The sequence below is a fragment of the Leuresthes tenuis genome, unplaced genomic scaffold (assembly GCF_036924035.1).
Source record: "Leuresthes tenuis unplaced genomic scaffold, fLeuTen1.0.hap1 SCAF_2, whole genome shotgun sequence".
Classification (NCBI taxonomy): domain Eukaryota; kingdom Metazoa; phylum Chordata; class Actinopteri; order Atheriniformes; family Atherinopsidae; genus Leuresthes; species Leuresthes tenuis.
Window position 1 is genome coordinate 28,224,834 of NW_027325356.1, and position 27,091 is coordinate 28,251,924.

The 27,091-nt window shown below is 40.8% G+C and overlaps 2 protein-coding genes across 2 annotated transcripts in view; both read left to right on the forward strand.

Annotated features, from left to right (window-relative positions):
- The window catches only part of LOC140302155 (E3 SUMO-protein ligase PIAS1-like), a 59,189-nt gene extending 39,361 nt beyond the window's left edge, over nucleotides 1–19,828 (forward strand). The window contains exons 3-13 of the mRNA XM_072380939.1: nucleotides 2,725–2,809; nucleotides 2,898–3,036; nucleotides 3,131–3,265; nucleotides 5,001–5,106; nucleotides 6,714–6,787; nucleotides 7,035–7,195; nucleotides 7,547–7,683; nucleotides 8,026–8,242; nucleotides 8,873–9,012; nucleotides 11,329–11,369; nucleotides 15,020–19,828. Coding sequence (XP_072237040.1) covers nucleotides 2,725–2,809; nucleotides 2,898–3,036; nucleotides 3,131–3,265; nucleotides 5,001–5,106; nucleotides 6,714–6,787; nucleotides 7,035–7,195; nucleotides 7,547–7,683; nucleotides 8,026–8,242; nucleotides 8,873–9,012; nucleotides 11,329–11,369; nucleotides 15,020–15,382 — 1,598 coding nt within the window. The 3' untranslated portion in view covers nucleotides 15,383–19,828. The remainder of the gene's footprint in view (nucleotides 1–2,724; nucleotides 2,810–2,897; nucleotides 3,037–3,130; nucleotides 3,266–5,000; nucleotides 5,107–6,713; nucleotides 6,788–7,034; nucleotides 7,196–7,546; nucleotides 7,684–8,025; nucleotides 8,243–8,872; nucleotides 9,013–11,328; nucleotides 11,370–15,019) is intronic.
- A 434-nt stretch (nucleotides 19,829–20,262) lies between these two features.
- On the forward strand, nucleotides 20,263–21,893 carry rxfp3.3a1 (relaxin family peptide receptor 3.3a1). The gene has a single exon (XM_072380946.1). It carries the CDS (start codon nucleotides 20,407–20,409, stop codon nucleotides 21,391–21,393), a length of 987 nt encoding a protein of 328 aa, XP_072237047.1. The 5' UTR covers nucleotides 20,263–20,406; the 3' UTR covers nucleotides 21,394–21,893.
- Nucleotides 21,894–27,091: the final 5,198 nt, after the last annotated feature.

The following is a 27,091-nucleotide window of genomic DNA, read 5'->3' on the forward strand; positions in this document are numbered from 1 at the left end:
AACGATTATGACTAAATGTCTCCAGTTCGTGCTTTACAAGGAGTTTTGTGTAACTTAATGTTACATTTTACTTAATGATAGAAAAACATACTCCAACCTTTCACAGTTATCAATGCAGAGTAAACCCTGATTGAAAAGGAAACCATCTCCAAGTCTACTTTTGAACCCAGCTGTTACTTTACTGTTTTCCATCATGCTGTTTGGTTATTCCTGTCATTCCTCTGTAAACAGGGACTCAAACTTTCTTCATTAGTGAGCTTTGGAGCAGCTGGGAGGCAGATTTTGTTGCTTGTGGACATTCCCAGGCTAACAGTTGTCCCTTATGGTGTTTATGCTAACCTCATGCTGAGAGTAGTTCATATTTACCTGTGAAATGTTAACTTCTCAAATAACTTTTGAAAATACAGGGAAAAAAACACATCAAACTGTTCCTTTTAAAGAAGCTAACAGCCTCATTATTTCATAGAATAAATGCAATATAACATGTCTAATGACCAGTAGAGAACCAGTAGTTTCAGCTCTTGAAAGTTTTCAATACCCCAGACTCTTGTGTGCGCACAACATTTCTAAAGATGACATCTGACACTGTGTTTGCATCTTAAAGAAGCGACTGTCGGAGTGAGTCTGCGTGTGCTGGGTAAGGGAAAGGAAGACATCCGTCAAAGCTCATTTCAGCCCTTCTCATATCTCTTCTAACCACATGCATTGAAACACCAGAAACAAATCCACCAAATCCACTGCCAAAGAGGGAGTGAGTTTTAGAGTGATAGGAGAGGGAGAGTGCAGAGCGCACTTTCTATTTATAACCTGTGTGCCCGGAGAGGAGGAAGACTGTTGTTCGAAAGCACACTCGCTCTTGGTTTTGTTCTGCAGTAAACAGGCTGCAGCTCAAAGGACACAGGAACATAGATGTACAACAAATGCACACAGATTATAAACAGTGGGGGTTGAGATGGGTCATCACTGGGAAAATTAATGGATTTTTGAAAAGCTTATGAGGAGGGGGACATGATTGGTCTAGTAATCATCCACAGGAACTGTAGACTTCATCCCCCTCAACGTCCTACACAGAAAGAAATTACTTCTACATACCCTGTGCAGCTGAGTGTGTGTGAGTGTTCGTGTGCACCGTTAAGTACACGCACAGGTTCTCTGTATGGGTTTCAGCTGTAACTCACTGACAATTCAGCACCGTTTAAATGTTTCTGTCAGTCATTTGACCAAAAGATTCCCACTGAGATTCAGCGGTTTCACAAACATTTTAACGGGGAATAAGACATCAAAGTATTTACCAGATTTTATTGTGGCGTTAATTGGTTGGAAAACAGCTTTGGCTCAGTTTAGATTGTAATTATTTTCACATTTAGACCGTTTTTTTACTTGTTTGTTGACTAAAATGTTTTATTAGTTTCAATGCATTTAGATGTTGATTCTACTTCACTATTTATTGAGTTTTATTCAACAAGCTTACTGTTTTTGGGAAGATTACAACTTGCTGGAATCTTTTTACTTTAAGAAAGGAAATGTAACTATTTGTTTAAAAAAAAAAAAGACTGTTAAATTAGTTTTAAAGGAGGCAAGTTATCTTTAAACTTGAGTTTGATGGTCAGTTTACACCCAGACGGTGCTGCTTCCTTCAGACCTGGATCAACTTGGAACACTTTTTTTATAAGAAGCCGTATTTTTAAAACTCTTCGTTGCAGATTAATTCTGATTATGTAGACTTATAAGACACATCCTGAAGTTTGGTTAGAGGCTTTCGTTCATCTTATCCCACGCTCTTTCACAAAAGAAATGCAGCTTTGGGAGTAAAGTGATGTAGCCCAAATGAAGATTGTTTAAGAACGTTTGTGTTGCATCCAAGTCAACTGTTGACTTGCTTTATTTTTGTTACTGTTTTGCTAATTTGCGCCATGCAACCTCTACGGCGTTAAATAATTGATTATTGCTGTACTCCGTGCTTTGCTTTTACTATGCTTACTTTCATAAAAGAACAGTCTTCTCATTCCTGCATAATGAATGCTAACATGTTGAGAAAACAGCCACATCTGAAGTAAATAAAGGACAGAGAAGTGAGTTGCTCTTTTAGCAAATTTCACAGCTTTCCTTTAAATAAGTTTTGTACCTTTGCAGACATTTAACATTCAAGATAAGTGAAACTAAAGGAAAACCAGAAAAAGTATCATATGACATCATTAGTCCAAACACAGAGCTCAGTTATGTTTGGATCCTCAGATTCCCTTGTTTCTTGGTAAACTCCTCCATAGTTTTCTAGACTTTGTGAACTTGATATCTCTTTAATGCAGTCTGGTTTAGTAGCAGCAGTTTTTTCCGGCACCTGTGGCTGGGCGTATAAATAGAGAACCTCTTTATCTTCACCTCTGTGTGGGGTTTAGTTTTGATGTCCCGGTGTTCTTTGGTGAATCATTTCTTACATACAAAGTGTACCTTGTAATTCTGAATGAGTATTCCTCTGATTCACTGCTGTACACACACTGTGTACAACTGCTGTGGGTTACTACCCTTAACGTATGTCATCATGCTTGCTCTTACTTGCATAACATGTGATTTTTCTAATCTGAGCGCCACAGATTGTTTGGAATTTGCCAACTTTTTGTCACAGTTAAAAACTTGGTGCATCCAGTTAAACTGTACTCCTTCTTTTTGAATGTGTTTTTCCCAGTTTTAAACATTCCTGTCCCTATTTTCTCTGTGTCTCTGCAGCGTCAGACAACAGCCAGCGGTTTCAGGAGACGTGTTTTGCCTTTGCGTTAACGCCGCAGCAAGTTCAGCAGATCAGCAGCTCAATGTAAGAACTACACAAATGCAGGATGTTGACGTTTTTAATGAATAATCTGTACATATACATAGTGAGAAATCTGTTTCTGTCCTCAAAGGGACATCTCGGGGACCAAATGTGACTTCTCAGTTCAAGTTCAGTTGCGTTTTTGCCTGTCGGAGACGAGCTGTCCTCAGGAAGACCATTTTCCCCCCAATCTGTGTGTGAAAGTCAACGGGAAGCCATGTAACCTACCGGTGAGGAGCCCCGAATCAATCACTTAACATCCGGAAACTTTTAAAACCTCTCTCGACAATTACAACGTTCGTCATATTTATGTCTGATTTCCAGGGTTATCTTCCTCCAACCAAAAACGGTGTTGAGCCCAAGCGGCCCAGCCGGCCCATCAACATTACCTCACTGGTCAGATTGTCCACCACAGTTCCCAATACCATCGTGGTGTCGTGGACGGCTGAGATCGGAAGAGTAGGAACCAAACCCTTCAGCTGTATTTCAGTAACTGTTAAGACGCTTAATGAAATTCAGATTTTAACATATGATAGTAGCAGCTTTCCAAATGTTAAGATTTACTTTCTTTTCTCCATTTTTATGTGAAAAAAACAATTTTTCATATTATTTTACATTCCATTGACTTGTGACTTATTGCATGCATGTTTAATTGCTAAAACATCAGTATTAGTAATAATAATAATTTGCCACCTCAGCTGTCATGATATGCTCCTTAATCTAAATACCTAAATATGCTACCACCATAGTTTATTCATCTATAATAATCATCTAGCTGGGTAGACATTAATGCCTTCATCAGTTTGTTAAAGCCGATGCATTCAGTCATTTCCATTAGTGTTCATCATGATGTGAAAGTGACAGAAAGATTAGCGGTGCACATCGTTTGTGTTTGAACACTAAATAAAGTGAGGTCTGATATGAAAGATTTAAAAAGTCACCGTTTTCCCAAACGCCACGTGTTAAACAACGATGTTAAAGCTTATTGAAGAGTCAGTGTTGGCAATGGAGGGTTTAACTTTGCCACAGTAACAGCTCAGTTGTTGTCACTTTGAGAAAAAGTTGGTGTCTACTTTACCTGAGGGCTGTCTCTGCGGCGTTAACTGCTTTTGTCAGAAGTTAAGCAGCACCATCAGACTATGCTCTGTAAGTCCCGATAGAGTTGCAGTTTTCTCATAACAACATGTCAGTTGCTTTGTAAAAAAGTAATAATAATGAAACAGATCAAACTAACAAACGTGTAGAATTGTTTTTAACTAAAAGGTGGATTGGAGTAGTTGTAAATGTTAATCTAAGATCAGACAGGAAGCAGAAGCTGCAGCTTAAACATGTTTCTGTCCTTCATTTGGCTCACATGTTGAGGTTGATTGTCATAGTTAAAACCGTGGAGAAGGAAAGTATTAACAGCTCGACTTGTCAGATTCTTCTGAACAGCGTCCACACTATCGCGTGTTTCCAGGTCCGACCAGATCGGACTGCCTTCTCAAAATATTATGGAGAAGCAGCAGAGATTTAATTCACACATGACACCAACGTCATGTGTCATCATTGTTCTTAAACTTGCTAGCTAATCTTCAACAAATTGTCGCCAGATCTGATTGGACTGACACTGGTCTACTGTACGAAACACCATCACACTTATTGTTTTAATTGTCACCACCATTACAAAGTAAAGTTCAAGAGACGTGATAAAAGAGGACAACTGTGTGTTTTAAAATAGATTAATTGTATAATTAAAAAACACTTTCATGAGGCACAAAAGCTTTTAATTCAGCTTGAAGCTCACAGAGTGGCATTTTGTGTTCCTCTAACAGACCAAAAAACGACAGACTAGAGCATTAAATGATGCAGCAGAGTTGGTAAAGCGACAACTTCCTTGAAAGCCTCCGAAAAAGAATGCTTAGATAAGGCTGGGTGGAGCCTGAGGTTGTTCTGAAGGGTAATAAAGGAAGCTTTTCCCAACAGGAGTATGTACACTGCCTGTGCACAAGTTCTTCCTTCCTTTCATTCTTTCTTGCTGGCATGGCTGAACTTTAAAATGTCTGAGAGCAGTAATATTGACTTCACATTAGAAAGACTGGGGTGGCAATGATCACTGAATAGCAGACTGAAAACATCTCTATGCTGGATGTAAAGTAATCACCTTACACATTGATGTGCTGTGATATTTATAAATGTTCCTGTATGTCCACAGAGTTACTCCATGGCAGTTTATTTGGTGAAGCAGCAGTCGTCCACAGTGCTGTTACAGAGACTACGGGCGAAAGGCATCAGAAACCCAGACCACTCCAGAGCACTCAGTAAGGACTAACAGCCTCTCTTTTTTTTAGAGATGCACAGTTCAATATGTTGGATTGCTCCCAGGGCCAATACCGACCTTATTAAGTACTTCCCCATTTCCAGAAAGGTTTGGAAAAAGAATGTGCAGATTTCCACATATTTTAGCCTGAAATGCCTCTTTATGGCAAAAGCAAATGGAGAGCTGTTGTAAAACCACATGGAATAAATGGTTGATTTGGTCTGTTCTGAAAGATAACACTCCTATTTTATTTATTTATATTTTTGTCAGTTTATTTCTGGGACTGAGCTGAAGATGCAGTGAACAAATTAGCTCTTATGTCCATCCAATTTTATTTTAAAACCATCAGACACCCTGATGTCTTATTCAGTCCTAATCCAAAGCACAAAAAATAAATGAATTATTTATTCAGCTATATGTCCACACAGGCAGGCTCCTATAGGCTCTAGTAAGGTGTCAATCAAAAGCTACCAACACTGACTTTATTCTAAAATCAATAATGTTTACATGCAAACTGAACTTACAGAGCAGAAAGATGAGGCACAGCTGCCAGCTATGTCATGATGCAGTAGTCTGTGGGAATATACTGAAGCAGTCATTTTTTGGGCTTAAAGTTTCGCTGAACTGGATAATTGAAACCTTTGTTAATAAGAGAAATGATTTTGTTGGAAAATATGACCTCATGGGTTAGCAGGAGGCTTTCGAAGTGAGTCACCTCCATTCTGGTGTTTATCATTCACTCTGTGGTCTCAGTATTATAAAATGCTTTGCATAAAGTGGCATGCGTCTCTGCTCTTCAACAATATGTCACATGCACACCTAATTACACACATCTCTCGTGCATGTGAAGCAGAGAGTCTCGGAGCCTCCTTCACTATATGTTTTCGTTTCATAATGAGCCACATGTTTATAGAGGGTGGCAGGTCTGGAACCAGATGCTTAACTACAGAGCCGTGTTTGGCGTTCCCTGAAAAAGACCTCTGAGTGAGGATGGCAGCATATATTGCTCCAGTCCTGTATGCATCATTTTCCATAATTTGCTGCTCACAGATGTACCTCCTCCGTGTGCGTTAATGCATCCCTGCACCATCCTGGATGCTGGCTTTGAAACTGTGAGCTGATTAAAAGCTGCTTCCTCTCCTCAGTGAGGACACAGTGTTCAAGATGTGTTGAACCCTCCTCATCTTTGCATCTTAAAAACTTTTTTGACCCCTTCACAACATGACTTGTAGCAAATTAACTTAATTTACTGTGAGGTTTTCTTTCAAGGGAAGCTTAAACACAACTTTTACCTCTCAAGTGTGCGTTTGTATTCTCTTTTACTCTCTTCTTAGTGTCTGTGGACTTTTAAATGACTGTAAACTCAGATATTAGCTGGCCATCATTAGTTACATTATGGCTACATTATTAGTTACATGGAGGCTATGCAGTATATTTTGTGATTGTATCATTAATTATGCATTTTGTGATGTATGAAAGGCACTATAAGAAGGTTCCAACGCTGTATGAGGAGCACCTGAACATGTTTATAGAATGCAGTGGATGTCCATCTGTTTGGCTCTGGGGCATTCATGTGTATGTATGATGTTCTTTACCTCCACTCTGCAGTCAAAGAGAAGCTAACAGCAGACCCCGACAGTGAAATAGCCACAACCAGCCTTCGAGTGTCGCTGCTCTGCCCGGTAATCACCGTCCCTACTCCTCATTAATTCAATTTCCTGTTTTTCTGTTTTTTCATTTCTCATTTCTGAGTCTCAGCACGGCTTCATGCACCTGAATCATAGTTATGAACATGACCACCTGTCAAATTATCTTCCCAACTCGTATCATGTGTGTTTCTCAAGTCATCTGTGTATGCTCCACCCCTTATCCCTGCTGTGTTTTTTCCTCTCGATGCCCTGAACACGTGTGCGTGTGCTCGCCGTGCAGCTGGGGAAGATGCGGCTGATGATTCCATGCCGGGCGCTAACATGCTCCCACCTGCAGTGCTTCGACGCCACGCTCTACATTCAGATGAATGAGAAAAAGCCCACCTGGGTGTGTCCTGTGTGTGACAAGAAGGCCCCCTATGAGCACCTCATCATTGATGGGTAACTACACTGACACATCTCATTTAGATGTGGTTATATGTGACCTGTAAGATTTATATTATGAATATTTTGAAGTGTGATCTCATGTGTGCAACATTCTCAAACTGCAGAAACTGTGGTCCACTTCAGCAATGTGTTAATAAAATCTGTTGCATGCGTTCCAAAGACTCACTCAATATTAAAAGGCTTTCATACAAAGACACAAACAGTGTTGATATCAACTTTCCCCGTTAAATTAATTTAAATTGGACTGTATTTTCAACGTTGCTTGGCCTTTGTTTAGGATTTCTTAGTGCATATCTGCATTTTGTCTTGGCTTTGTTTGTGTATGATGTGTGCATTTCCTCTCAGGCTTTTTGTGGAGATCCTGAACAGCTGCATGGACTGTGATGAAATCCAGTTTAAGGAAGATGGCAGCTGGGCCCCCATGAGGTCTAAGAAGGAAGTGCAGGAAGTGTCCTCAGCTTCCTACAACAATGGGCTGGATGGTGAGTCGGGGGAGCGAGAGGGATGCAGAGTTTACACAAAATCAATGTGAGGAGGCTGGAAGTAATACAATTAGGAGCAAAGAGTTGGGAAGAAGAGGGGAAACGTGTTTGTATCTTGTGCTTATTTGTTTATGCTTTGTCAGCTCCAATTTACTGAAGCATCAGTCATATTTCTTCTGCGTAAACCGCCTGTCTCCATAGTAACAAAGACTTTCTTGCTGGTTTTAGAGCAGGGTAGATGTGTTTCTGCACCCTTGCATTATTTTGTGGCGCTTTCTTTCCTGCATTGTGCTGCAATCTGAAAATCCCAGCACAAACTAAGGTGTCTGTGCTGCTCTGCAGGCTCCTGTCGGACGTCCGAAGGCTCAGATCAGCTGAGCTCATCATCCTCCAGCCACGGCAACAGCAGTAACGGAAAGAAAGTGGAGGTGATAGACTTAACATTGGACAGCTCCTCAGACGAGGAGGGAACAGATTCGCCACCTCCACCGCTGCCTCCTCCTGTCAAAAGAGCGTGTCCCTCTTTGTCCCCGACCTCGCCACCCGTCATTAATAAAGGGTGAGACACACACCCGAGACTATAATTTCATTTTGGCACAAAGTTTGAGTTTCAAGTTAATTGAAAGTGAAATTGAGGCTCATTTTAGCTGCCTGTACGAGTATTTGTGAGTCTGCATGTTAAATGATTCATGAGTTGTGCACTTGAACACACGAATGTCTTTTGACATTTCATATCAGCACTCAAGGTAGATACATTTGTGTGGGTGACTTTCCAGAGGAGGAAGATTAATCTCTGCCTTCCTGCACATAAACATGAACAAAGGATTAAAGTTCAGCCAGTCATAATTCCATGGGCATAAGAAATAAAACTGAATTAGATGCTTGAAAAACCCAGCAGGACCATGAAAGATTAGTCAACTTTTAGATAACAAACAATCTCACTGAGGATTCATCCAGACCTTCATGAGACTTTAACAGCTGCATTTTCTGCCAGATTAAAATTCATAACGACTTCAGAGCATCTGCTGCTTCATTTGACTTTAATGAATCCTGCGCTACCGTTCAGAGGTTTGTACTTTGAGTTCAGTGGAGGAGACAGAACGTTGTGTGATTTACGCAACAGATATGACATGAAGTCAAATTGTAATTACGAATTAAGCGGCATCTCTTCTTCTGTGTCTGCCGTCAGTGTGTTGAACCTCCACCACCAGGCCTCTCCTGTGAGCCGCACCCCCAGCATTCCAGCGATGGACACCGGCTACATCCCTCCTGTCCCCCCACTCATCCAGGACTATAGACCTTACTACCACACGCCCAATGACCTTTCAGGTACTGACATGTGCAGACTCAACATTATTCGTGAATACTCATGAGAGCTGTTAAAAAATAGTAAAAGTGACATGACATTCAAGTGTATTTACGTCTTTTTGAATCTGTCTTTTTTTTGCATTCATAGTTTCAGTTTTTCTAATTGTCCAAACTTTTCCAACTTTCCACAATCTGTATAACCTATAAACTAACGTTTAACTAATGATTCTGTTCTTTTCTGTATTAAAAATAATTACGGTTGCATTATAAATCGGATGAGATTGGCCATATAGAGTGGAAAATATATTTAAGGGGACATAATATGAGAAAAATCCTCCTTTCTTTGACCATGCCTCGACTGGTCAGAGCTCTTTTGCAGGCAGGATGAGGAGAGCACACTATGTATCAGGGAGGTGGTCATAATGTTCTGGCTGATTGGTGTGTGTTTGAGTGTCTGAACTCTCTGCCAACTCAAAAAACTCCAGCAAACACAGTCCTGGTACTTAGTTTTGGAGTTCTTCGGTTTGACAGTATCTCAGTCAGTGAGCTCTCTGAGATAGCATCCCACTAACAGCTCAGAGAAGAATTATCCAGCCTCCTCATCTTCATCTTCTCTCAGCTTCAAGTTCAGCTCATGCTGCATTTGCTGTACGTTAAAACTACTGTCCCCCTGCTTTTACTTTGATAGTATCATTGGTTGTTTAGTTGACTTCACTTAAGACAGAAATTAGCGAATAATGTGATAGGATTAGCCTAAAAGTAGTATTACAGTGCATCCTTATTTATGAAATTCTACATAGTGAATTGTGGAAATGTTAACACAAGAACACACCAGGTAAAGAGAGGAGTAAAAAAAGAGGAAAAGACAGGGACTGACATTCAGAAAGCAATATTAAACCAAAGAGGGGCACCTTGGAGCTATACTTCTTCTAATTTCTTCAGTTTCACTTCTTGAAGCCTCAAAGAAAAGGTGATTCTTTCCATTATAAAAATTTCAGAAATGATCTGGTACCAATCCTCTGCAGTTGGAGCATCTGGTTTGAGTAATTTCTTTGTAATTGCTTTCCGAGCTGCAATGCTTAATATCCCAAACAAATATGCTGTTGTTGTTTTACTGTTTGCAGATGTTGTGTGGGAACACAAAAAGCTGCTCTTCCCAATGAAACCTCATCTTTTTTTTATCTTGAATATAATTGTTGTGTAGAAAAGACTCTCCAAAAAGTTAGGGCGTTTGGACAGGTACAAAATAAGTGAAAATTATCAGCTACCTGTGAGCCACAATTTCTCCAGCGACTAGAAGAGCCTGAAATGTTAGATTCCTGGACCAGGGATCTACAGCCAAATGCCAAATTTTTTTTTCATTTAGTTTCACAATATTTTATCCACTGGTCCTCTGAGATGTAACTGTTAGATTCCTTTTCCCTTGCATGATATTCTGTGATTGTTTGTGCTCATTATTTTATTTTCTTGAAGACTCTTGAATAGTCCTTGTAGGTAGGCACATAAAGACATTCCAGGAGTCGTTTTCAAATTCCAACCGACCTTCTTTTATTCAACGTGATATGTGATGTACTTGAGGGAACCTAAAAGAAACTTCTGTTGTCCAAGCCATATTGTTTTTTCAATGTCTGGAAGTCACACAGAGTCCTCTGGTTGAAAAAGGTACAGTAAGAATTTTAGGTCTCTATTGGCCCAGTTCTTAAAACTCACATCAATCTTGTTTGGGGTAAAGTCACAGTTGTTTCATATTTCATATTCTGACTATTAAGTCATTTAATATTTATAAAATAGTTTTATTTGGCATTCTTTATGTTTTCCCTATACCTGAAGTTGGAAAGTCAGATTTTCCATTTGTCATTGAACGCACCTCCATTTCTGAAACAAAGTATTAACTTTGGTTAAAATTAGTCCACATTAGCAACAGTTCTTAACATTAGCCCCTAAAAGCTGAACTGACAGTAAAGCCCAGAGTTAATGGAGCCAAGGAGTCCCAGCATGACTTTTGACTGGAGTGTTAACTCGCCTTTTGGCTGTCACGTTCTGCAGTGCATGTTGTAACAACTTAGGCCAGTTCAATGCATGACTCGCGACAAGATCGGGTCCAAAAGAGGAATCGGTACCAACTGTTCGTGGCCGAAGCGCAGAAAAGGGAAATCAAAGTATTTTAGAATAAACCTTCCATTCAGGTTTGTCTATATCAGTTTGGTGGGTGATTTGTTGCAACGGGGTAAAAACTATCTGAGTTTAAACGTTGTCTTGAAATAGCAGCTGACCTATTTTTGTTTTTGTTTGTATCTGTCATATTGATTTTTGACTGTTCTTGTTCTCGATTTCCAGAGTTGAACTTCTTCTCTTTTCTCCAAGGAGACAATCATCAGGTACGTTCAACGGTGCTTCATCGATCTATGTGAAAATACTGATGAATTTAGCTGCTAAAACACAAAATCCTGATGGTCTGTGACAAAGGGTCATTTTAGAAGAATGGAAGATAAATTACTCTACATATAACCAAAAGATGTTCCCAAAAATGTTCCCTCTGAAAAGCAAACGTGATGGAAGGTCTCTCATGCAGAGGGAGCCACTTAGACATTAAAAATAAAACCCGATGTTTGGTGGAATTTCCCATAATATGTTTACAGCGTTCCTGTTTCTGCTACTTGTGCGTTAGTTTTGACGGGCTATTTAAGGAGACATGAGAACAAAACATTTGACAAATGTGAGTTGTGTTCTGCAGAAAACACTGACTCACTGGGCAATAGCCAGCCGCTCAGAGTATGAGATATCTGCCTTTAAGACTTCTGCTGCCAGCCTGATACTGTGAGGATAAATGGGATTTCACATGTGTCTCACACGGTACTGAAAAAAAGATGCTAACTTACTACACTGTTCAGTCTGCAAACCTCAGTGTCAGTCGCTTTCACTTAAACTAAAAGCAGTTACCTCCAACATGGACAAATATAGCCAAAGTCCCTTGGACACCACCAAGGGTCACTAAAATCCTTTTTTGTTATTTACTTAAAGCCCGTTGATGGATATTTGGAAATTCCTTTGGGGTTGTCTTACATTTATTGGGGGCTGCAGACTGTACATAAAAGCTGGACATAGCCACCACGACCCCACCCGTTGTTGTGATGTTTGGAAGCCTCGGGTTTTGCATCTTTTCACTTCTTTTTTAGGTAGAAGGCCTCCACAATTCAAATTACCTGTGGCAGCAATTGTTTCTCTGTCTTCTTAAGACATTTATGGAAAACATACCTAGATAAGAGCTGTATGTAAAACTTAATTTAATGAGACTCGGCTTCAGCCGTCCCTCCCACAGGCTCCCACGAATGCAAATCAACCCAACTCTAAAGCTCTTAAAGACCAACCCTTGAAGTGTAATGTCTAATCAACTATGAAATTTTATTCCACTAGCTCTCTAATCAGAGGGAGTGAAGCTAACGAATGACACAATTAAATTTACTCAGGAGAGAAGTTGACACAGTTAGAGTCTGTGGGAACTTAAGATGTTTGAATCCAGCTTTTAGTGACCATCAGGGATATTTACAGAACAAAGTAGTTTGTATTCATCCTGCTGAGCCTTTCGCTATGGATGACGTCTGTTTTCTTTAGTGACTTCACTCAACTCCATAACAATCAGTTAATAAAAGGCCTGTGGGTCACATTGATTGTGACGGATCTTCATGGGCAAAGTTTCTAAAAACATTTACAATGTAAATAGTGTTCATTGAGCAAAAGTTAACAACTATAAACAGCATCATCATGTTGATATGTTGCCCTTACAAATATTTCGAAGGGTAATTCTGTGGCGCTCCTGTTAATTGTGACAAATAGCCAAATAGTTTCAGTTTAGAGTTGCAAGAAAAGGTTTAGTAATATAATTCAAGACACAATTATAGATGAACACAGTTTGACTTAACTAATACAAATACTTAGACTCATGGGTGCAGACGGCACTGGGAACGGGGGGACATGAACCCCCCCCAAAAGATTCATAGTGACATTGTCAGTTCAAAAATCCCATCTGCGCCCCTGCTTGGACTCTGTTAGTTATTTCTTAAGGTGGTGAGTAACTATTCTGTGCAGGCTGGAAAAAGAATGTGAATTCTTTAATTTAATAAATTGGAGCCCCTCCCTCATCAGTGAAAACCTCAGTCACATGTTCCCTTTAGATAAGCAACATACTTGCACAACAAAGAGGAGGAACTTTGGACTCCTTCCTCCCTGCAGAACTGTTTCATTCACACATTTGTGGGATATCTTGATTCAACAACCCTCAGTTCATCTAGCAGCATCTCAACCTTTGGCTGTTTCAAAACACCAGTTTGTCACTGCTCTGGTTTTGGTTTGTTCTCTTGTTGCTTAAACTCAACCTCACTGAAGCTTCAGGTCAGGGACTACTGCCCAGATATTTCACTGTAAACATCTTAATACATCTTAATTAAATAAATCGCCTCTCCTGTGACAGCCAGGCGTATGAGCTCTGAGGAATCAAGCCTGTTTTTCTCTATATGTCGTGTTGTGTTCATGCTCAAAACTTCCTGTTTTCTCTTTCTTTTGTATAAAAAAACATGGTTTCCATCATGATGTCCTTCAGTTTAGGCCTTTCTCTTTCAGTGTTTTCACTCTAATAAAAGCAAGCGGTTGGGATTTCTTTTGGCATTCCAATATTTTCAGCCCTTTTAAGGATTAAACTTTGTGTTTTTCAAGTGATCTCTGCAGGACGTCCAATTCTAGCAACAGTCCTGCTTTTTCTCTGTTTGTACACAGTTTGTCTGGGGTCTTGAGAGAAGCTTTTCATTTTCATGTAGTTGGAGGGTTTCCTCTACAATCCACATCTCCAATCTCATCTCTTTTACTGGAATGCTTAATTTACCTGGACAGGATGATGAGAGATGACACAGTTTGTGCAACGAACGACACAAAAAGCAGAAGTGTTTTTGTGTTTTTTGTTGAGAGTAATCAGTAATTATTCACTAATTATTAATTACAACATTATCAGTAATCCTGATAATGCTGCTGGGTTTACAAACGTTTACTCAAAGCTGGGAGTTCAGTCACTGGAGTTACAGTGGACTAAGCTGTGCATACTCTGCTAACTTAGTTTCATCTGATGAACAGAAGCCAAGTTGGTATTGAAGCCAGATACAAAATGAATCCCTTTTTCATTAATCCAGTTGAAACTAGACACTCACAAAAAAAAAAAAAAAACACTTTAACAAAACAAATGTTTGGTCCTTAGAGAGTTTTTTTTTCTCTTCATTTCAGTTTAAAGTGAGTTAAATTTTCCCACTTGGAAGTTCGTCCAAGATGGATCAATCAAGGATAGCTTGGCATCAAAAGTTCAAACTTTCTGTTTGGAACCATCGCACAAAGACCTGGCCTATAAAAGAGTCATGGAAAAGTAGTATTCACTCTGCTGTACAACACACTATCTCTATAAAGAATTTTGTCAGCTAAAGGCTTTTTTAAAAAAAATTTTATCTAACATTAGCTTTAGTTTGCTCCAAGGTCATCATCAAATAGCAGAGAATGTAGAAATACAATTTAAACAGTAATAAACACTTAACTAGCACCAAAAGCCCTTTTAAAAATAGCTCATATGGAAGACATTACTGCAATACAAAATACCCATAAACTTTATTCAATCTTATTTTTATTGATTAATTAATTCATCCATTATTCATACCCGCTTTATCCTCTTCAGGGTCGGGGGGAATGAAGGTTATTCAGGCTGGGTGACAGGCAGAGTACATCCTGAACGGGTTGTCTGTCTGTCACAGAGTAAACTGGAAACAGGCGGCGAGCGATCAGACAACTGAAAGCAAAACTAAGGCACACAAAGACAGACTTTTTTGATTTAAAACAATAAATACAGGTGAATAAGACGTAGAACGTCTCAGGTAAAGTGAGGAGACAAACCAGACACCAGAGACCATGACATCACCCATTTGATTTCAGGCTTTTCTCCTCACACAGCCGATCAGGAGTATCTCACTGACTGTTCTCTTGTTTTCATCCTCTGCAGCATTACAACATGGTCATGGCAGCAGCCGCTGCTGCCTCGGCCTCAGATGACCACGAGCTGCTTCTCAACCGCTTCCTGCCCTACAGCACCTCCTCCGCCTCCCAGCTGTTCCTCGACCAGTCAGGAGCCTCCTCGGCCACCTCGCTGACCGCGCCGACCAACGGGGCAGCAAGCAACTCGGGCAGCAGCAGCAGCCTGGTCTCGTCCGGCAGCCTCCGAGATACTCACTCCACACACTCGTCTTCCCACACAGCCTCACACTCCTCACACACACACCCCGGGGTGGTGGCCACCCGGAGCAGCGCAGAAGCAGCAGTGGCAGCCATTTACGGCGGGATACCTGACGTCATATCGCTGGACTGACCCAAAGAGAGTCAAACAAACACTCTGGACCCAACGTCAATGCAGTAACAAACCCAATCACAGACTGACTGCAGGGTAAGGTTTTGATCCAGAAACTAGACTGACCCCAAGTCATCAAACTCCGAACGTTTGTGGAGTCGTGATGGTGAGGCCGCCTCGAGAAGAGCACTAATTATATGAGTGGGTGAAATCACTTTAAGGGGCCAGCTGTGGACTTTGTGTTCGGATCAGAAACGTGTCCAGCATGTGACCCCACATTACTGCTATACTGGTACCAACGTGGCACAAACGGCAAAGATGCTACCTGAGCAGAAACACAAAGTTGCAAGGCCCTTTTGCTTTTCCTTTTTTAACGAAATCAAGGAGTCGCGCCGTGTACAGAGAACAAAATATATTTTCCTCCTTTACTTTTGTATGTTAAATCTGAACATTTACAGTCTAGTGAGCTGCTTCTATCGCCGCCTCTACATGGAGGACTGAGTTGTTGGGGTTTTTTTTCTTCTCACAAAAGCTTCTACAAATGCCACGTTCCGTCTTTTTCTTCTCTCTTCTCTCTATCCTGTTTGAATTTTCCATCTGCATTGTTCCGACGTTAAACTTCGATTCTCTTTCTCTTTTGCCGTCGCTCATGTTCAAATTCATTGTGCATTTTTTCTCTAGTGACAAGGACTTTTCAGATGCTGAATTTACAGTTGATTCATGTGCTTGTAATTTTATTCTGCTTTTAAGTTATGTATGATATTTAAAGTTATATATGCATTCCCTTTGACCTTCAGGTTAATGCTGTGGGGGAGTGTGCAGGCCGAATTTAGCCATTTTTGGGTTTTCACTTTCACTCCATGTAAAGACTCTGCTGGCATACAGCATTTAGAGATGAAACTATTTATACATGCCAATTTAGACTTTTGAGCTGTAAGAGTTTTTCTTTTTTTTTTTTTGCACAATGCCAAAAAAAATAGGTACTTCTGAAAATGATCACAGTAGTCAGAGTGGAGTTGCATCTGTGTGCCAGTGTTTTCAGTCAGCTTCTGCAGTTGCGATCGATGGTTTTTAAGACGCTCTGTCCCTTTGTCGTCTCATCTTCTCGGTCGACTGTTCAAAAAGGAACCTGGTGAAGCTGTTGTAGCGGCATCGGGCCTTTTCAAAACACAGGCGGCGTCCATGGCATGTGAGCAAGTTTAAACTAGTGCCTGTTTATGTGTGTTCTTCAAACTAACGTCTTAAATCTGAATCCTCAACCTCTGCACCAGCATTAGCAGAAGTTTGACCTGTGACTGATATCTTTATACATGTGGGGAGAAATCGGAGGGTAGAGCGCCTGTGGAAAAGGGCAGAGAAGTGGAAGCGGGCTGTTTAGTGCCACAGTTAAAGAGGGTCATCTCAGTATGCCGGCTTAGACTCGGCACTGAGCCAGGTGGTTAAAAAATGCTTTGAAAACCTCTACGAGACCGTCGGCCTGTTAGAGAGACGTGGAGATGTGAGGATACCTCGAAGCTGCCAGCTGAACACGCAGGGTTTGCTCATGAATGTATCGTGCATTTCTAAGACTGGACACACTTTTGGTTTGCGTTTCCGTTACAGTCATTCAGAGAAGTGGGTTGCAGAGATCCACTGTAAACATGTGCGCATCCCGTAGACCCTCCTGCGTCCCTCCTGTCCTGTTCTGTCTGTCCACCCCTCCCCTACCCATGCTGTGCCCTTGAAACTTTCTCGGTGTCGGCTGTTATCAGTCTGCTTGATGCCCTCCTTCCAGATTCTAGAGACGGGCAGCGCGCTTGAAAGCCTAATTATCCCAGCGATAGCGAGATAATCACTTCTGACAGCAGGCCCCATCACCTCACGTCCCCTGTCCTGTTCCTCGACAACTAACCGGGAGACGGCACAGAGCGATCCCTCCTTCCTCCTTTCCCCCCTCCTTCTTGGTATTTTGAACCTTTTTTCCCTTTCTTCTCACAGGAACCAACCCCACCTCTCCAACTGACTCAAACATCTGCCGGAACATGTTCTGTGTATTTCCTGTGTTGTGCAGTATTTTATTTATTATGTATTCTTATGTCTATATATTATATTTTTACAAATTGTTGACTTCCATGGCTGTAAGTAAGTGAGTCACTGCCACATGGGAGCCGTTGTGATATGATTTTATTTAAAAAGTGTTTGATAATTATTTGCCAGCAGCACGACTTCTCAGAAAGGTGTTGTGCAGTGATTCACCATGGAAATGCGACTGTGTATTAACTTGGGAGCTTACTGCGGTGATGCTTTTTAATAAGGGCACAAAACACACACTTAATTAATACATGCAGGATTCATCATTGTATGAATTAAATCAGGATGCTTTGTGACTCCTGGAAGCCCAAGCAGTGCTGACTCTTAGAGAAATTTAAAGCTGGTTGTGAGATGCAGGCGTGCATGGGCTGCATGATCAGGCGATCAGCTGACATAATCTACATAGTTCCCTAAAGATAAATCACACAATCAGGTAGAAACATTTTAATTAGTCAGATGCTTCATGTACTGATCCCATCTCCCTCTGTTGTTGATAAAATATTAACATGCTAAACAGAGACGGTGAACATCTGACCTGCTGCTTATCCCGCGAGTGTTGATCTTTGTCATTTCATTAGTTGAAGACACACTTTCCTTTTACAAACATTCCTTATTTTTCTCCAAGCGGCACGTGCTGGCTGTTCAGGTTTTGCTGTATCTCAGCTAAAACAAATGGACAGGATTCGAAAGCAGAGTTTAAAACACCCGAGGGGACGGAAAGGTCACTAAAAAATCTGTCAAAACCAGCTCTCTTTTTGTGAATCTTGAAGGGAGCTGAAACATCTCTGCTGCCATTTTTACTTTATTCCAGCTGATAATGCTGTCTACATTTAGGTCGGACTAAAATAGGCCTCAAGTTCTCAGCCAGTGACGGATTAGGAAGGTCAGACTTGGGATGTGCTTCAAAAAAGATTAATGTTGTGGTTTTTAACCAAGAGTGGACAACTGAGCATTTTGTCAAGGGCAGAAACTTTGATATGCGCAGAGAATATCACTCTTTTTAAAGAGAACGGCATCAACTCAGCCTGCCACAAACTTTGAGTTGCAGATAAAACAAAAGAAAAAAACAGGAAGTTATGTTTAGATTACCTTTGCCGAGCAGATGGAAATCCAGCAATAATTAGCTGCACGTTGTCAAAGAAAGCTTGTTCAATAAAGAAAAACTATATATGCTTGTATGACATTTTCAAATGTGTGGCCCTTTGAATATTTTAACTACTTGATTATATTCCACCTGAGATAAAAAATAAATGTTGCCCATCATCAGGTCTAAGCCAGAAGGTTGAAATGTTCTTTTCTATTAAAGCCTGTGGCTAAATTAGACTGATTTGAATTTTCCACTTAACCCTCATGAATTGAAAAGACTGTCCTTGATCTTAAAGATTTTAAAAACCAGCTGCGTTCAATCACAGTGTGGATTTCACTCGGAAGCATGAGCGGCGGGTTAACCATCAGCTGTGAGCGTTGATTTGTCATGCAGACAGTGTGTCTTCATGGTCAGGAACAGCTTGTGTGTTTGTGCCTCTATTATGACGTGTTACCAGCCTGCTCTGATGTTAGACTGAATATTAATCACCAGTGTTTGGATACTTGATGAGACGGTCGCTGTAACTAAATGCATTTGATCACGATTTAATTTATTGAAACTTCTGTCCTCGTGCGAGAACAGACCGTGCTGAATGTGTCCCATGTTGAAATGCTCTACATAAAAAGGGGTCTGTATGGGATTACCAAAAAGTCCGATCCTCCTCCTCTTCCCCTCCAGAGTCCAGCGCTCCTCCTGTGGTGTAAGTAGTGATAAATGTTAGTAGTAGAGAAGCAGTCGTTATTGAATTGGGATTTCAATGTTTCACTCTCTAACAAATGAGCTTCGCTGGCAACTTTAATAAGCAGCTCAACTCTAGTCGTCATGACCTTAAACAAAAGGGAAACGTGTGTATATTCTGTCTGTCGAGCCCTGAAAAGGAAAACGTTCAGATCCAAACGTGGGTGTTTGATGTCCGTTTGTATGCTTTTGTGTGTCAGTTCAGAGCGAGAGAATAAAATAATTTATATATTTTTTAGAAAAATGAAAGCTGTACTCTTATTAAGAAAAATGACTGTGGCCAATAAAGAGTCTCACATAAAAGAAATGATCTCAAAGTCAGACTCGAGTCGACATCTGCACTCACTGCCTTATTCACAGGTTTTTGTTTCACAGCTCCAATATGAGAAAAAAAAGTAAGATAGGCTTTTCAAGGAGGGAATGTAGAAGACAGTGTACAGAAAACCCATGTCAGTTTGTACAAATATACTAAGTGAAAACAAATATTTATTACCTGCAATGGAAGAAATTGTTTACTTATTGAATGTTACTTGTTTATGTAGAAAAGTAGATGTAATAAAATGCATTCTGCTGCTTCTTTGTCTGTTTCTCCTTATTTTATGTAAATGTTGAAATTGAACCATCCTGCTACACCTACAAGTGGACACTAGGTGGCGTCAGAGGTCCGTTTTGATCAACTTTCTCCCCAGTTTCTGTAGAAAAAGTCATTTACGCACCATTTATCCAGGTCCTGTCGCGCTTTTTCGGTTTAACACACACGCCATATGTTACACGGACGTGAGAATCATGAGATACGAATGAAAAATAGGCGCTATGTGTTGATTTTTAGGATTTAAACCGACGAGAGTTGCCTTCTTTTGCGCACAAGACCGAGGGGCTTATTAAGTGCTCACCAATCAACATCAAAACTCCACCTACGGGCTGGATCAAAGAGTGGCGGAGGGTGGAGCAGTTCTTTCCGTGCCATCTCGAGTTGAACGCGTTGATGCTGTGTAGAGAAGAGACGAGGCAGCACGAGGGCGGGATGGAAACAGAGAAGAGTTGGGATGGAGTCAAGATCCAGCTCTTTTTGGATGTAAATGTTGTCCTCGAGTATAAACTGCACACTGGCGTCTAAAATATCTTAAAGTATCCGTCCGCTGCTGACATTATGAGTGAAGACAATGAGAGCGTTAGTTTGAACCGGTCACTGAAGGAGCTGGACCTCTTCAGCAACTTGGAGGACATCGACGTGACAGCTGACGGGAGCCCGATTCTCAGGTTCTTCATCTGCCTCGTTTATTCCGTCGTGTGCGCCGCGGGTCTGGTGGGCAATTTACTGGTCCTATTCTTCATCAGGGTCAAACAAGAGAGGAGGAAGTCCAGAGTGAACTTCTTCGTGCTCAACTTGGCTGTGACGGACTTGCAGTTCGTGCTCACTTTGCCCTTCTGGGCCGTGGACACGGCGCTGGACTTCAGCTGGCCGTTTGGAGACGCGATGTGCAAAATCCTCCTCTCGGTCACAGTGATGAACATGTACGCCAGCGTGTTTTTTCTCACTGCCATGAGTGTGACCCGCTACTGGTCAGTGGCCTCTGCTTTGAAGAACAGCACAGTGCAAAGGTCGTGTTCCGCCAAATGGGTCTGCGCAATTATATGGACTCTGGCGACTCTGGCGACCGCGCCGACCTCGATTTTCTCGACCGTCAGCAACGTCACAGGAGAAAAACTCTGTTTGCTGAGGTTCCCGGGTGGACAGTACTGGTTGGCAGTTTATCACATACAGAAAATAATAGTTGGTTTTGTCCTGCCAATGTCTATCGTGTCCATCAGCTACTTCATGCTGCTGCGTTTCATCCGCAAACGCAGTATGAAAACAAGCAACCCCAAACGCAGATCCCAGGTCACAAAATCTATCACCATCGTCATGTTGTCATTTTTCTTGTGCTGGATGCCAAACCATGCCATCACTCTATGGAGCGTACTTGTCAAACTGAACGTTGCAAACTGGGACAGAGCATACTACATCGTGCACACGTATGTGTTCCCTCTCACCGTGTGTCTGGCGCACACCAACAGCTGCCTGAACCCGATCATTTACTGCCTCATGAGGAAGGAGTTCAGGGACAAACTGCGGGGTCTGATACACAGAGGGTAATGTTTTTAAAGCTCTGCGAGCAATTTCATGAGGTGCGTAATGGCAAACTGTAACCAAGACGCACGGGTGCGCTCGACATATGAGCCTCTGTAAACCCGATTCTCCTCCTGAAAATGTTATTTTTAACATCGCTTGTTGTCTTTAAAGCCGTGCGTAAAGTGTGATGTGGCTTATAGCAAAATCATCCCAGCTAGGTTAGGGCTACACAAATATGAATTTGTTTTGTGGAAAAATATTACAAAGGTGACCACTGTGACATTGCTTGTTAAATAACAATATCTGTGCGGGGTATCTGTTGACTGGCCGCGCGTAATTGCGCATCACATTTACCAGCGCTTTTTCTCTGTTACTGCGTAGATGAGGTGTGGCCAAATCCTTTCTGTATTCACATGTGAATGTCTAACGATAAGTGCATTTATAGAGAAATCATGGATTAACTCAAACGCCCGATAAAGCAAAGGTTACAAAAGACAGAAAAAAATGTACGTGATTGTTGTAAATACCCCAAATCTGTGTCTGTCTTAATAAAACTGCACTCTCCCGGGTCAGTCCCAATGTCTTTTTGTGCACGAGTTTTAACAGATGTCATAATCGGTCAGTAAAGCGTTTGACAAAACGAATGTGTGAGCTAAATAAGTGAACAAAAACAGAAGCAGAGGTTTCTGCCTCCAGTAGGTCTCAACTATCAACACCATGCAGAAAAAGCAGACTTTTTAAAGGGCACCGAGAACCCCACGGTGTGACCCACTTGAGGAAAAAGGCTGCTTATTGAATGTGCTTGGGAGCCCACAGCTCACGGATGACATCAATTCGAGATATATATATTTTTATGTCTGACAGGATGGGAGCTGAATGTTACCCGAACTGAACAGAATGTAAAATGATTAATTCAGTAGGTTACAAAGGGACCAATTACCAACTCGATTAGAAAAGTGTTGACTTTTTTTATACAGTTAGCAAACCCGGATTTCTCTATAATGAGCTCACAGAAAGGGAAAAAAAGGGAAAGGAAAAGTCTTTATGCAGTTCAGTTAACTGACACAGACGCCACAAATGTGGCATTCATCCAAGAAGAGAAAACACACCAACAAGAAGAATCCTCACTATGTGCAGTACAGTGTCTGTAAAATATACTATATTCTTTCTAACTACGTCTGCATCTTTCTATCTGTCAAATAAGATTAAAAAAGAACAAGATAGAGGATTTTGCCATCACATTTCAGAATATGCTGTTTTTCAGAAAGTCTGGATTCAATACACTTCTGAAAGTAAAAAAAAAAACAAAAACAGGTGGGTTTCCCATAATAATGCACACACAGCTGGTAATAAAAAGGTGGTCTATTTTCACGGCCCCAGAGAGGGATGAGGGCGGTCACCTGTGCTATCAAAGGAGAGCCACTCTATTTCATCATAAACCAAAATAATGAAATAAAAATAGAAGAAAGAGAAATAATGACATGCATGACCACGCTTACAGAAGTCTGAATGGATACAAGTGTAACATGCAAGCACAATCAACACCCAAAACATTTGAGTGAATGAGTGGTCTGGGTTTGTGAAGACCTCTTCCTGGACTATAATTAGGTCTACGTTTAGAGTAGAAAAGAGTAACAGATTCACTAATGCACTGATTATAAACTCAATCAGATAAATTTAAGCAAAGATTTTACAGTAGTCCAACACGTTTGAAATAAAGTGAAAAGGGGAAGAAAATCAGATCAGTACTGTGATTCATAACAGTGATCAGCTGGTAATTTGGCCCCAAACTCCAGCCCCGTGAAGCAGTGCAGCTTCTCTTATATCCTCTAGTGGAGAATCTGCTCTGAATGTAATCTCTATACTGTGTACAGGGGAGGCTTAATGAGCTCTATCCTCTCCAGTGAGCGTCTCTGAGTGCTAAGACAGACTGACCTTTAAAAGTGTAGCATCTCTCAACAACATCTGCCAACAGTTTTGAGCCAGTAGGAGGTTTAAATGTGTATATAATTTTATAAAACCTCATGTTTTGAGAACAAAATTGAATAACAAAATGAACAAAATTCATTCAACACATTATGATCATAACCATGTTCAGTCAACAAGTGGTTGAGGATGACAACCAGGTGTGTGCTTTCTGGTATTTGGGGATTAAAAAAGTCTGAAGGTCTTGGATTGGAAAATTCAGTCTGGGTTTGGGTAAGTCCCCAGGAAATTAATGAAAATCAATGATGCAATGTCCTGTGAAGTGATGCAAACATTCTGAGCTGAGAGGTGGGCCACGCAGATGCATGAGAAAACGTTTCACACATGAGCAGCAGTGAATGTGGAGTGAGGCGCTACAGCATGCAGTGATTTCATAGATTTCTTTAAACAGCATGGAAAGCAGAGGCATAATTAATATAAAAATGTCTCTGACTGAATGGTTTGACTTGCTCTGAAACAGCATCAGAGGGTGTTAGGTAAAAAAAAGATTTATCCTTGACCCAGAGGGAGCACTCCACCCTTTTCCAGTTCAGAGCCATGGCCTCAGATTTGGAGAGGTTCCTTCCATCCCAGCAGCTTCACACCCGGTGTGCTCTGAAAGTCGTGGTGTGAGGAAGCCAACAAAACACATCATCTGCAAAGAGCAGAGATGCGAAGATTGAGGTCCCTCCCCTGCCCAACTATGCCTAACAATCATGTGTATAAATGCCCTAAATGGAATTGATGACAAGAGGAAGCTGTGGCAGAGTCCAACATGCTCCCGACATGTAAACAAGCTTGACTTTGTATGTGGACACAACACTTGCTTTTATCATACAGGAACCAAATAACCTGCAAAAGCAACTCTAGTACACTGTACTCCTGTAGTACCCCCCACAGAAGACCCTGAGAGACACTGTCGTAAACCTTCAAGTCAACAAAACACGTCAACTAAATGGTCAATGACTCTCCACAGCAGCTGAGGGTAAAGATCTGGTCCACTGCTTCACTAGTTACATGAAAACCACATTGCTCCTCCTTCCCAACACCCTGGACTAAACTTTATAACATATTTAAAGTACTGCTAACATCAGTTTCTTGTATTTTAGCATAAATCCTACAATATTAAAAGTGTTAATGTTAGCTCTCCTATAATGTAAAGTCACTCTTTGATCGAATGTGACCATTAACCATGCCATACAGACCATGTTTGACTGCAGGGATGGTTACCATTGGCTGTTACCTTCATCCCTCAGAAGTCAGTTCGGCCGTGCAACTAAACAAAGACTGTTGTACTCAATCTTCTTCTATTTTAAAACAATTCAAGCTCCTGGGCGTATAGGTCCTTTAAATGCTCTTGTATGCGTCACAGTTATGTTTTGCAGGTCTACAGACTGTTCTTTCTTCATATTTTTTTGATTTTCTTTTTGAAATACACCATCACACTTGAGAGCTTTAAAGACAGCTGTGTGCTTTCTTAATTATGTTGAGTAAATTCAACATAATTCTGGAGCCTATCCCAGCGGGCGAGAGGCGGGGTACACCCTGGACAGGTCGCCAGTCTATCACAGGGCCCTCCAGAATATTTCAAAGATTAAAGGATTAGGGTCTGAGAGTGGTTTAGAAAAGCTGGCCTATGCATTTATCTTCACTTGATTACTCAAACAGCGTATTTACTGGTCTGCCTGGAAGATGGATCAAAACACTGCACCTCGAGTTCTCACTGAGACCAGAAAAGTGGATCATATCACCCTAGTGCTGAAGTCTCTATATTGGCTTCCTGTACATCAAAGAGTTTATTTTAAAATATTGCTGTTGGTTTTTGAAGCTTTAAATGGTTTAGGGCTAAAATACACTTAAGAACATCTGGTATTTTATGAACCTTTCAGGCATCTTAGGTCATCCAGAACAGATTTTCTTTCAGTCCCCAGAGTTAGAACTAAACATAGAGAAGCTGCTTTCAGTTTTTAATGCACCATATCTGTGGATCAAACTCCCAGAGAGCTGTGGGCCTTCAATAACTCAAACATTTTGTTTGATTTATTGCATATTTTGTTCTCTGTTAAACACTTTAAACCATGTTGTTCTTGAGTCACGCTGTATGAATATGTTTGCTTTGCCTTGACTGTGTGACAATAAATTGTGTGAAAGCTTTTTCAAACTAAGTATTTCAGTCCTTTTTGTTTCATGAGTGTCCAAAGCTGTTGAGTTGGTGTCATTGTGGAGAGCTGTGAGTAGACTCTTGAAAAGGAATACATTCAAATGAATGTAATCTATTTCAAATATGAGTCTGAAACATAACAAAATGTGGAAAAGGATCTCAAAACTTTTCATATGTGCTACAAAGAAATTACTTGTTTGTTTTGACTCCTCTCGAAACTGTATCCTTAGATTTATTTCCCTTCTTCGTCACACTTTGATTGATTAGATACATTATTTTATGTTCATTTAATGTAGCAGAACTTTTATTATTTCCCCACTTTTCTCCTCCATTCATCATCTTGGGATCCTTTGGGGACTGCTGGACTGAACTACTTCATTTATATATCAAATAGTTCAAAGTAGGTAAATTGATGCTCATTTAGTTTTACTTAAGATGAAAATGTTAACTTTTCACCTGTGATTGTGTGTGACCTGTGTGATGTTTTAAAGGCGTTAGTTTTGATGTTGATTCTTGAGTGAATTATTCTTCCCCTGCCTGAGCGGTGCATCTGAGATTAATATAAATACCTCAAGGTGATGAAGTCGAGATTATAAAGCAGGAGAAGCTGAGATTATTCACTTTCTATTTCCCTCCAAGCCTTGAAAAGTAGAATGTTTTGACATTTTGGTAAGTATCTCCAGTCTGTGCAGTTGCTTTAATCATGATGAGGTGCTGCAGGTGTCCTAAAGGTCAGCTCCCGGCCCTTGGAGGATGCTGACATTTGGATAAAAACACAGTTATTAAAAGCACTGAGCAGACCAGCTCGCTGTACACTGAAATTGTGTGGCTGCTTACTGCGGACCCGAGAGAATCAAAGCTAAAGAAACTTTAAAGAGCTGCAATCATTACTGTTGAAACGGACTTTTAATCAACCCCAATCACTTCCTTACGGCTGGAGACACATAAGTAGAACTGCTCTCAAATCTGTGAGCGGACTGTAAGAATGTAAGAAACAAGCCTTGTGTTATAACAGCAGTGTTAAGTTTAAACTTTTCTATTCATGGAAAAACTGTTTAGTGACCCTCAAAGATTCAAAAACAATATATAGTAGGGTCTGGGGGCCATTCTTGATGTTAGAAAGAAGTCATTTCCGACAAGTTTATGAAAACTTTTTTAAAATTCTGTTGTCATTCAATGTGTCTCCCTCGTACTTACCTGTTAGTGTTTCAAAAAAGAAACATCTGAGAAATTCAGTGCATCTGATAAAACCTGATTCAAGTCTCAGTCATGCTGTTAAAAAGCTTAAAAACCACTGGTTGAATCTACCTATTGCAATATGATTTACTTTTCAAGGTCAAAATCTTTATCTTGTGACTATAAGAGAGTGGAAAAAGGACACGTTTTCAGACAGATTCACAGAATGTTGAAAGAAATCTGAAGATAACATAGGCTGTGGAAAAGGCTCAAGCAGAACTTGGCTGACAAACGGAAAACTGAGGTGTGCACCTGCAGCTGGTAGCCTGAGACCAAGGCTGCCACTGGGCAGATTGAAATGCAGGGAGAAGTAAGTCAGGGAGTAAACTGGAGGTGTACCCTAATGCATGAGCGGAGTTT

What these genes read in the sequence shown, in the direction of transcription:
- rxfp3.3a1 (XM_072380946.1), top strand. Translation starts at nt 20,407, where the DNA reads ATGAGTGAAGACAATGAGAGCGTTAGTTTGAACCGGTCACTGAAGGAG.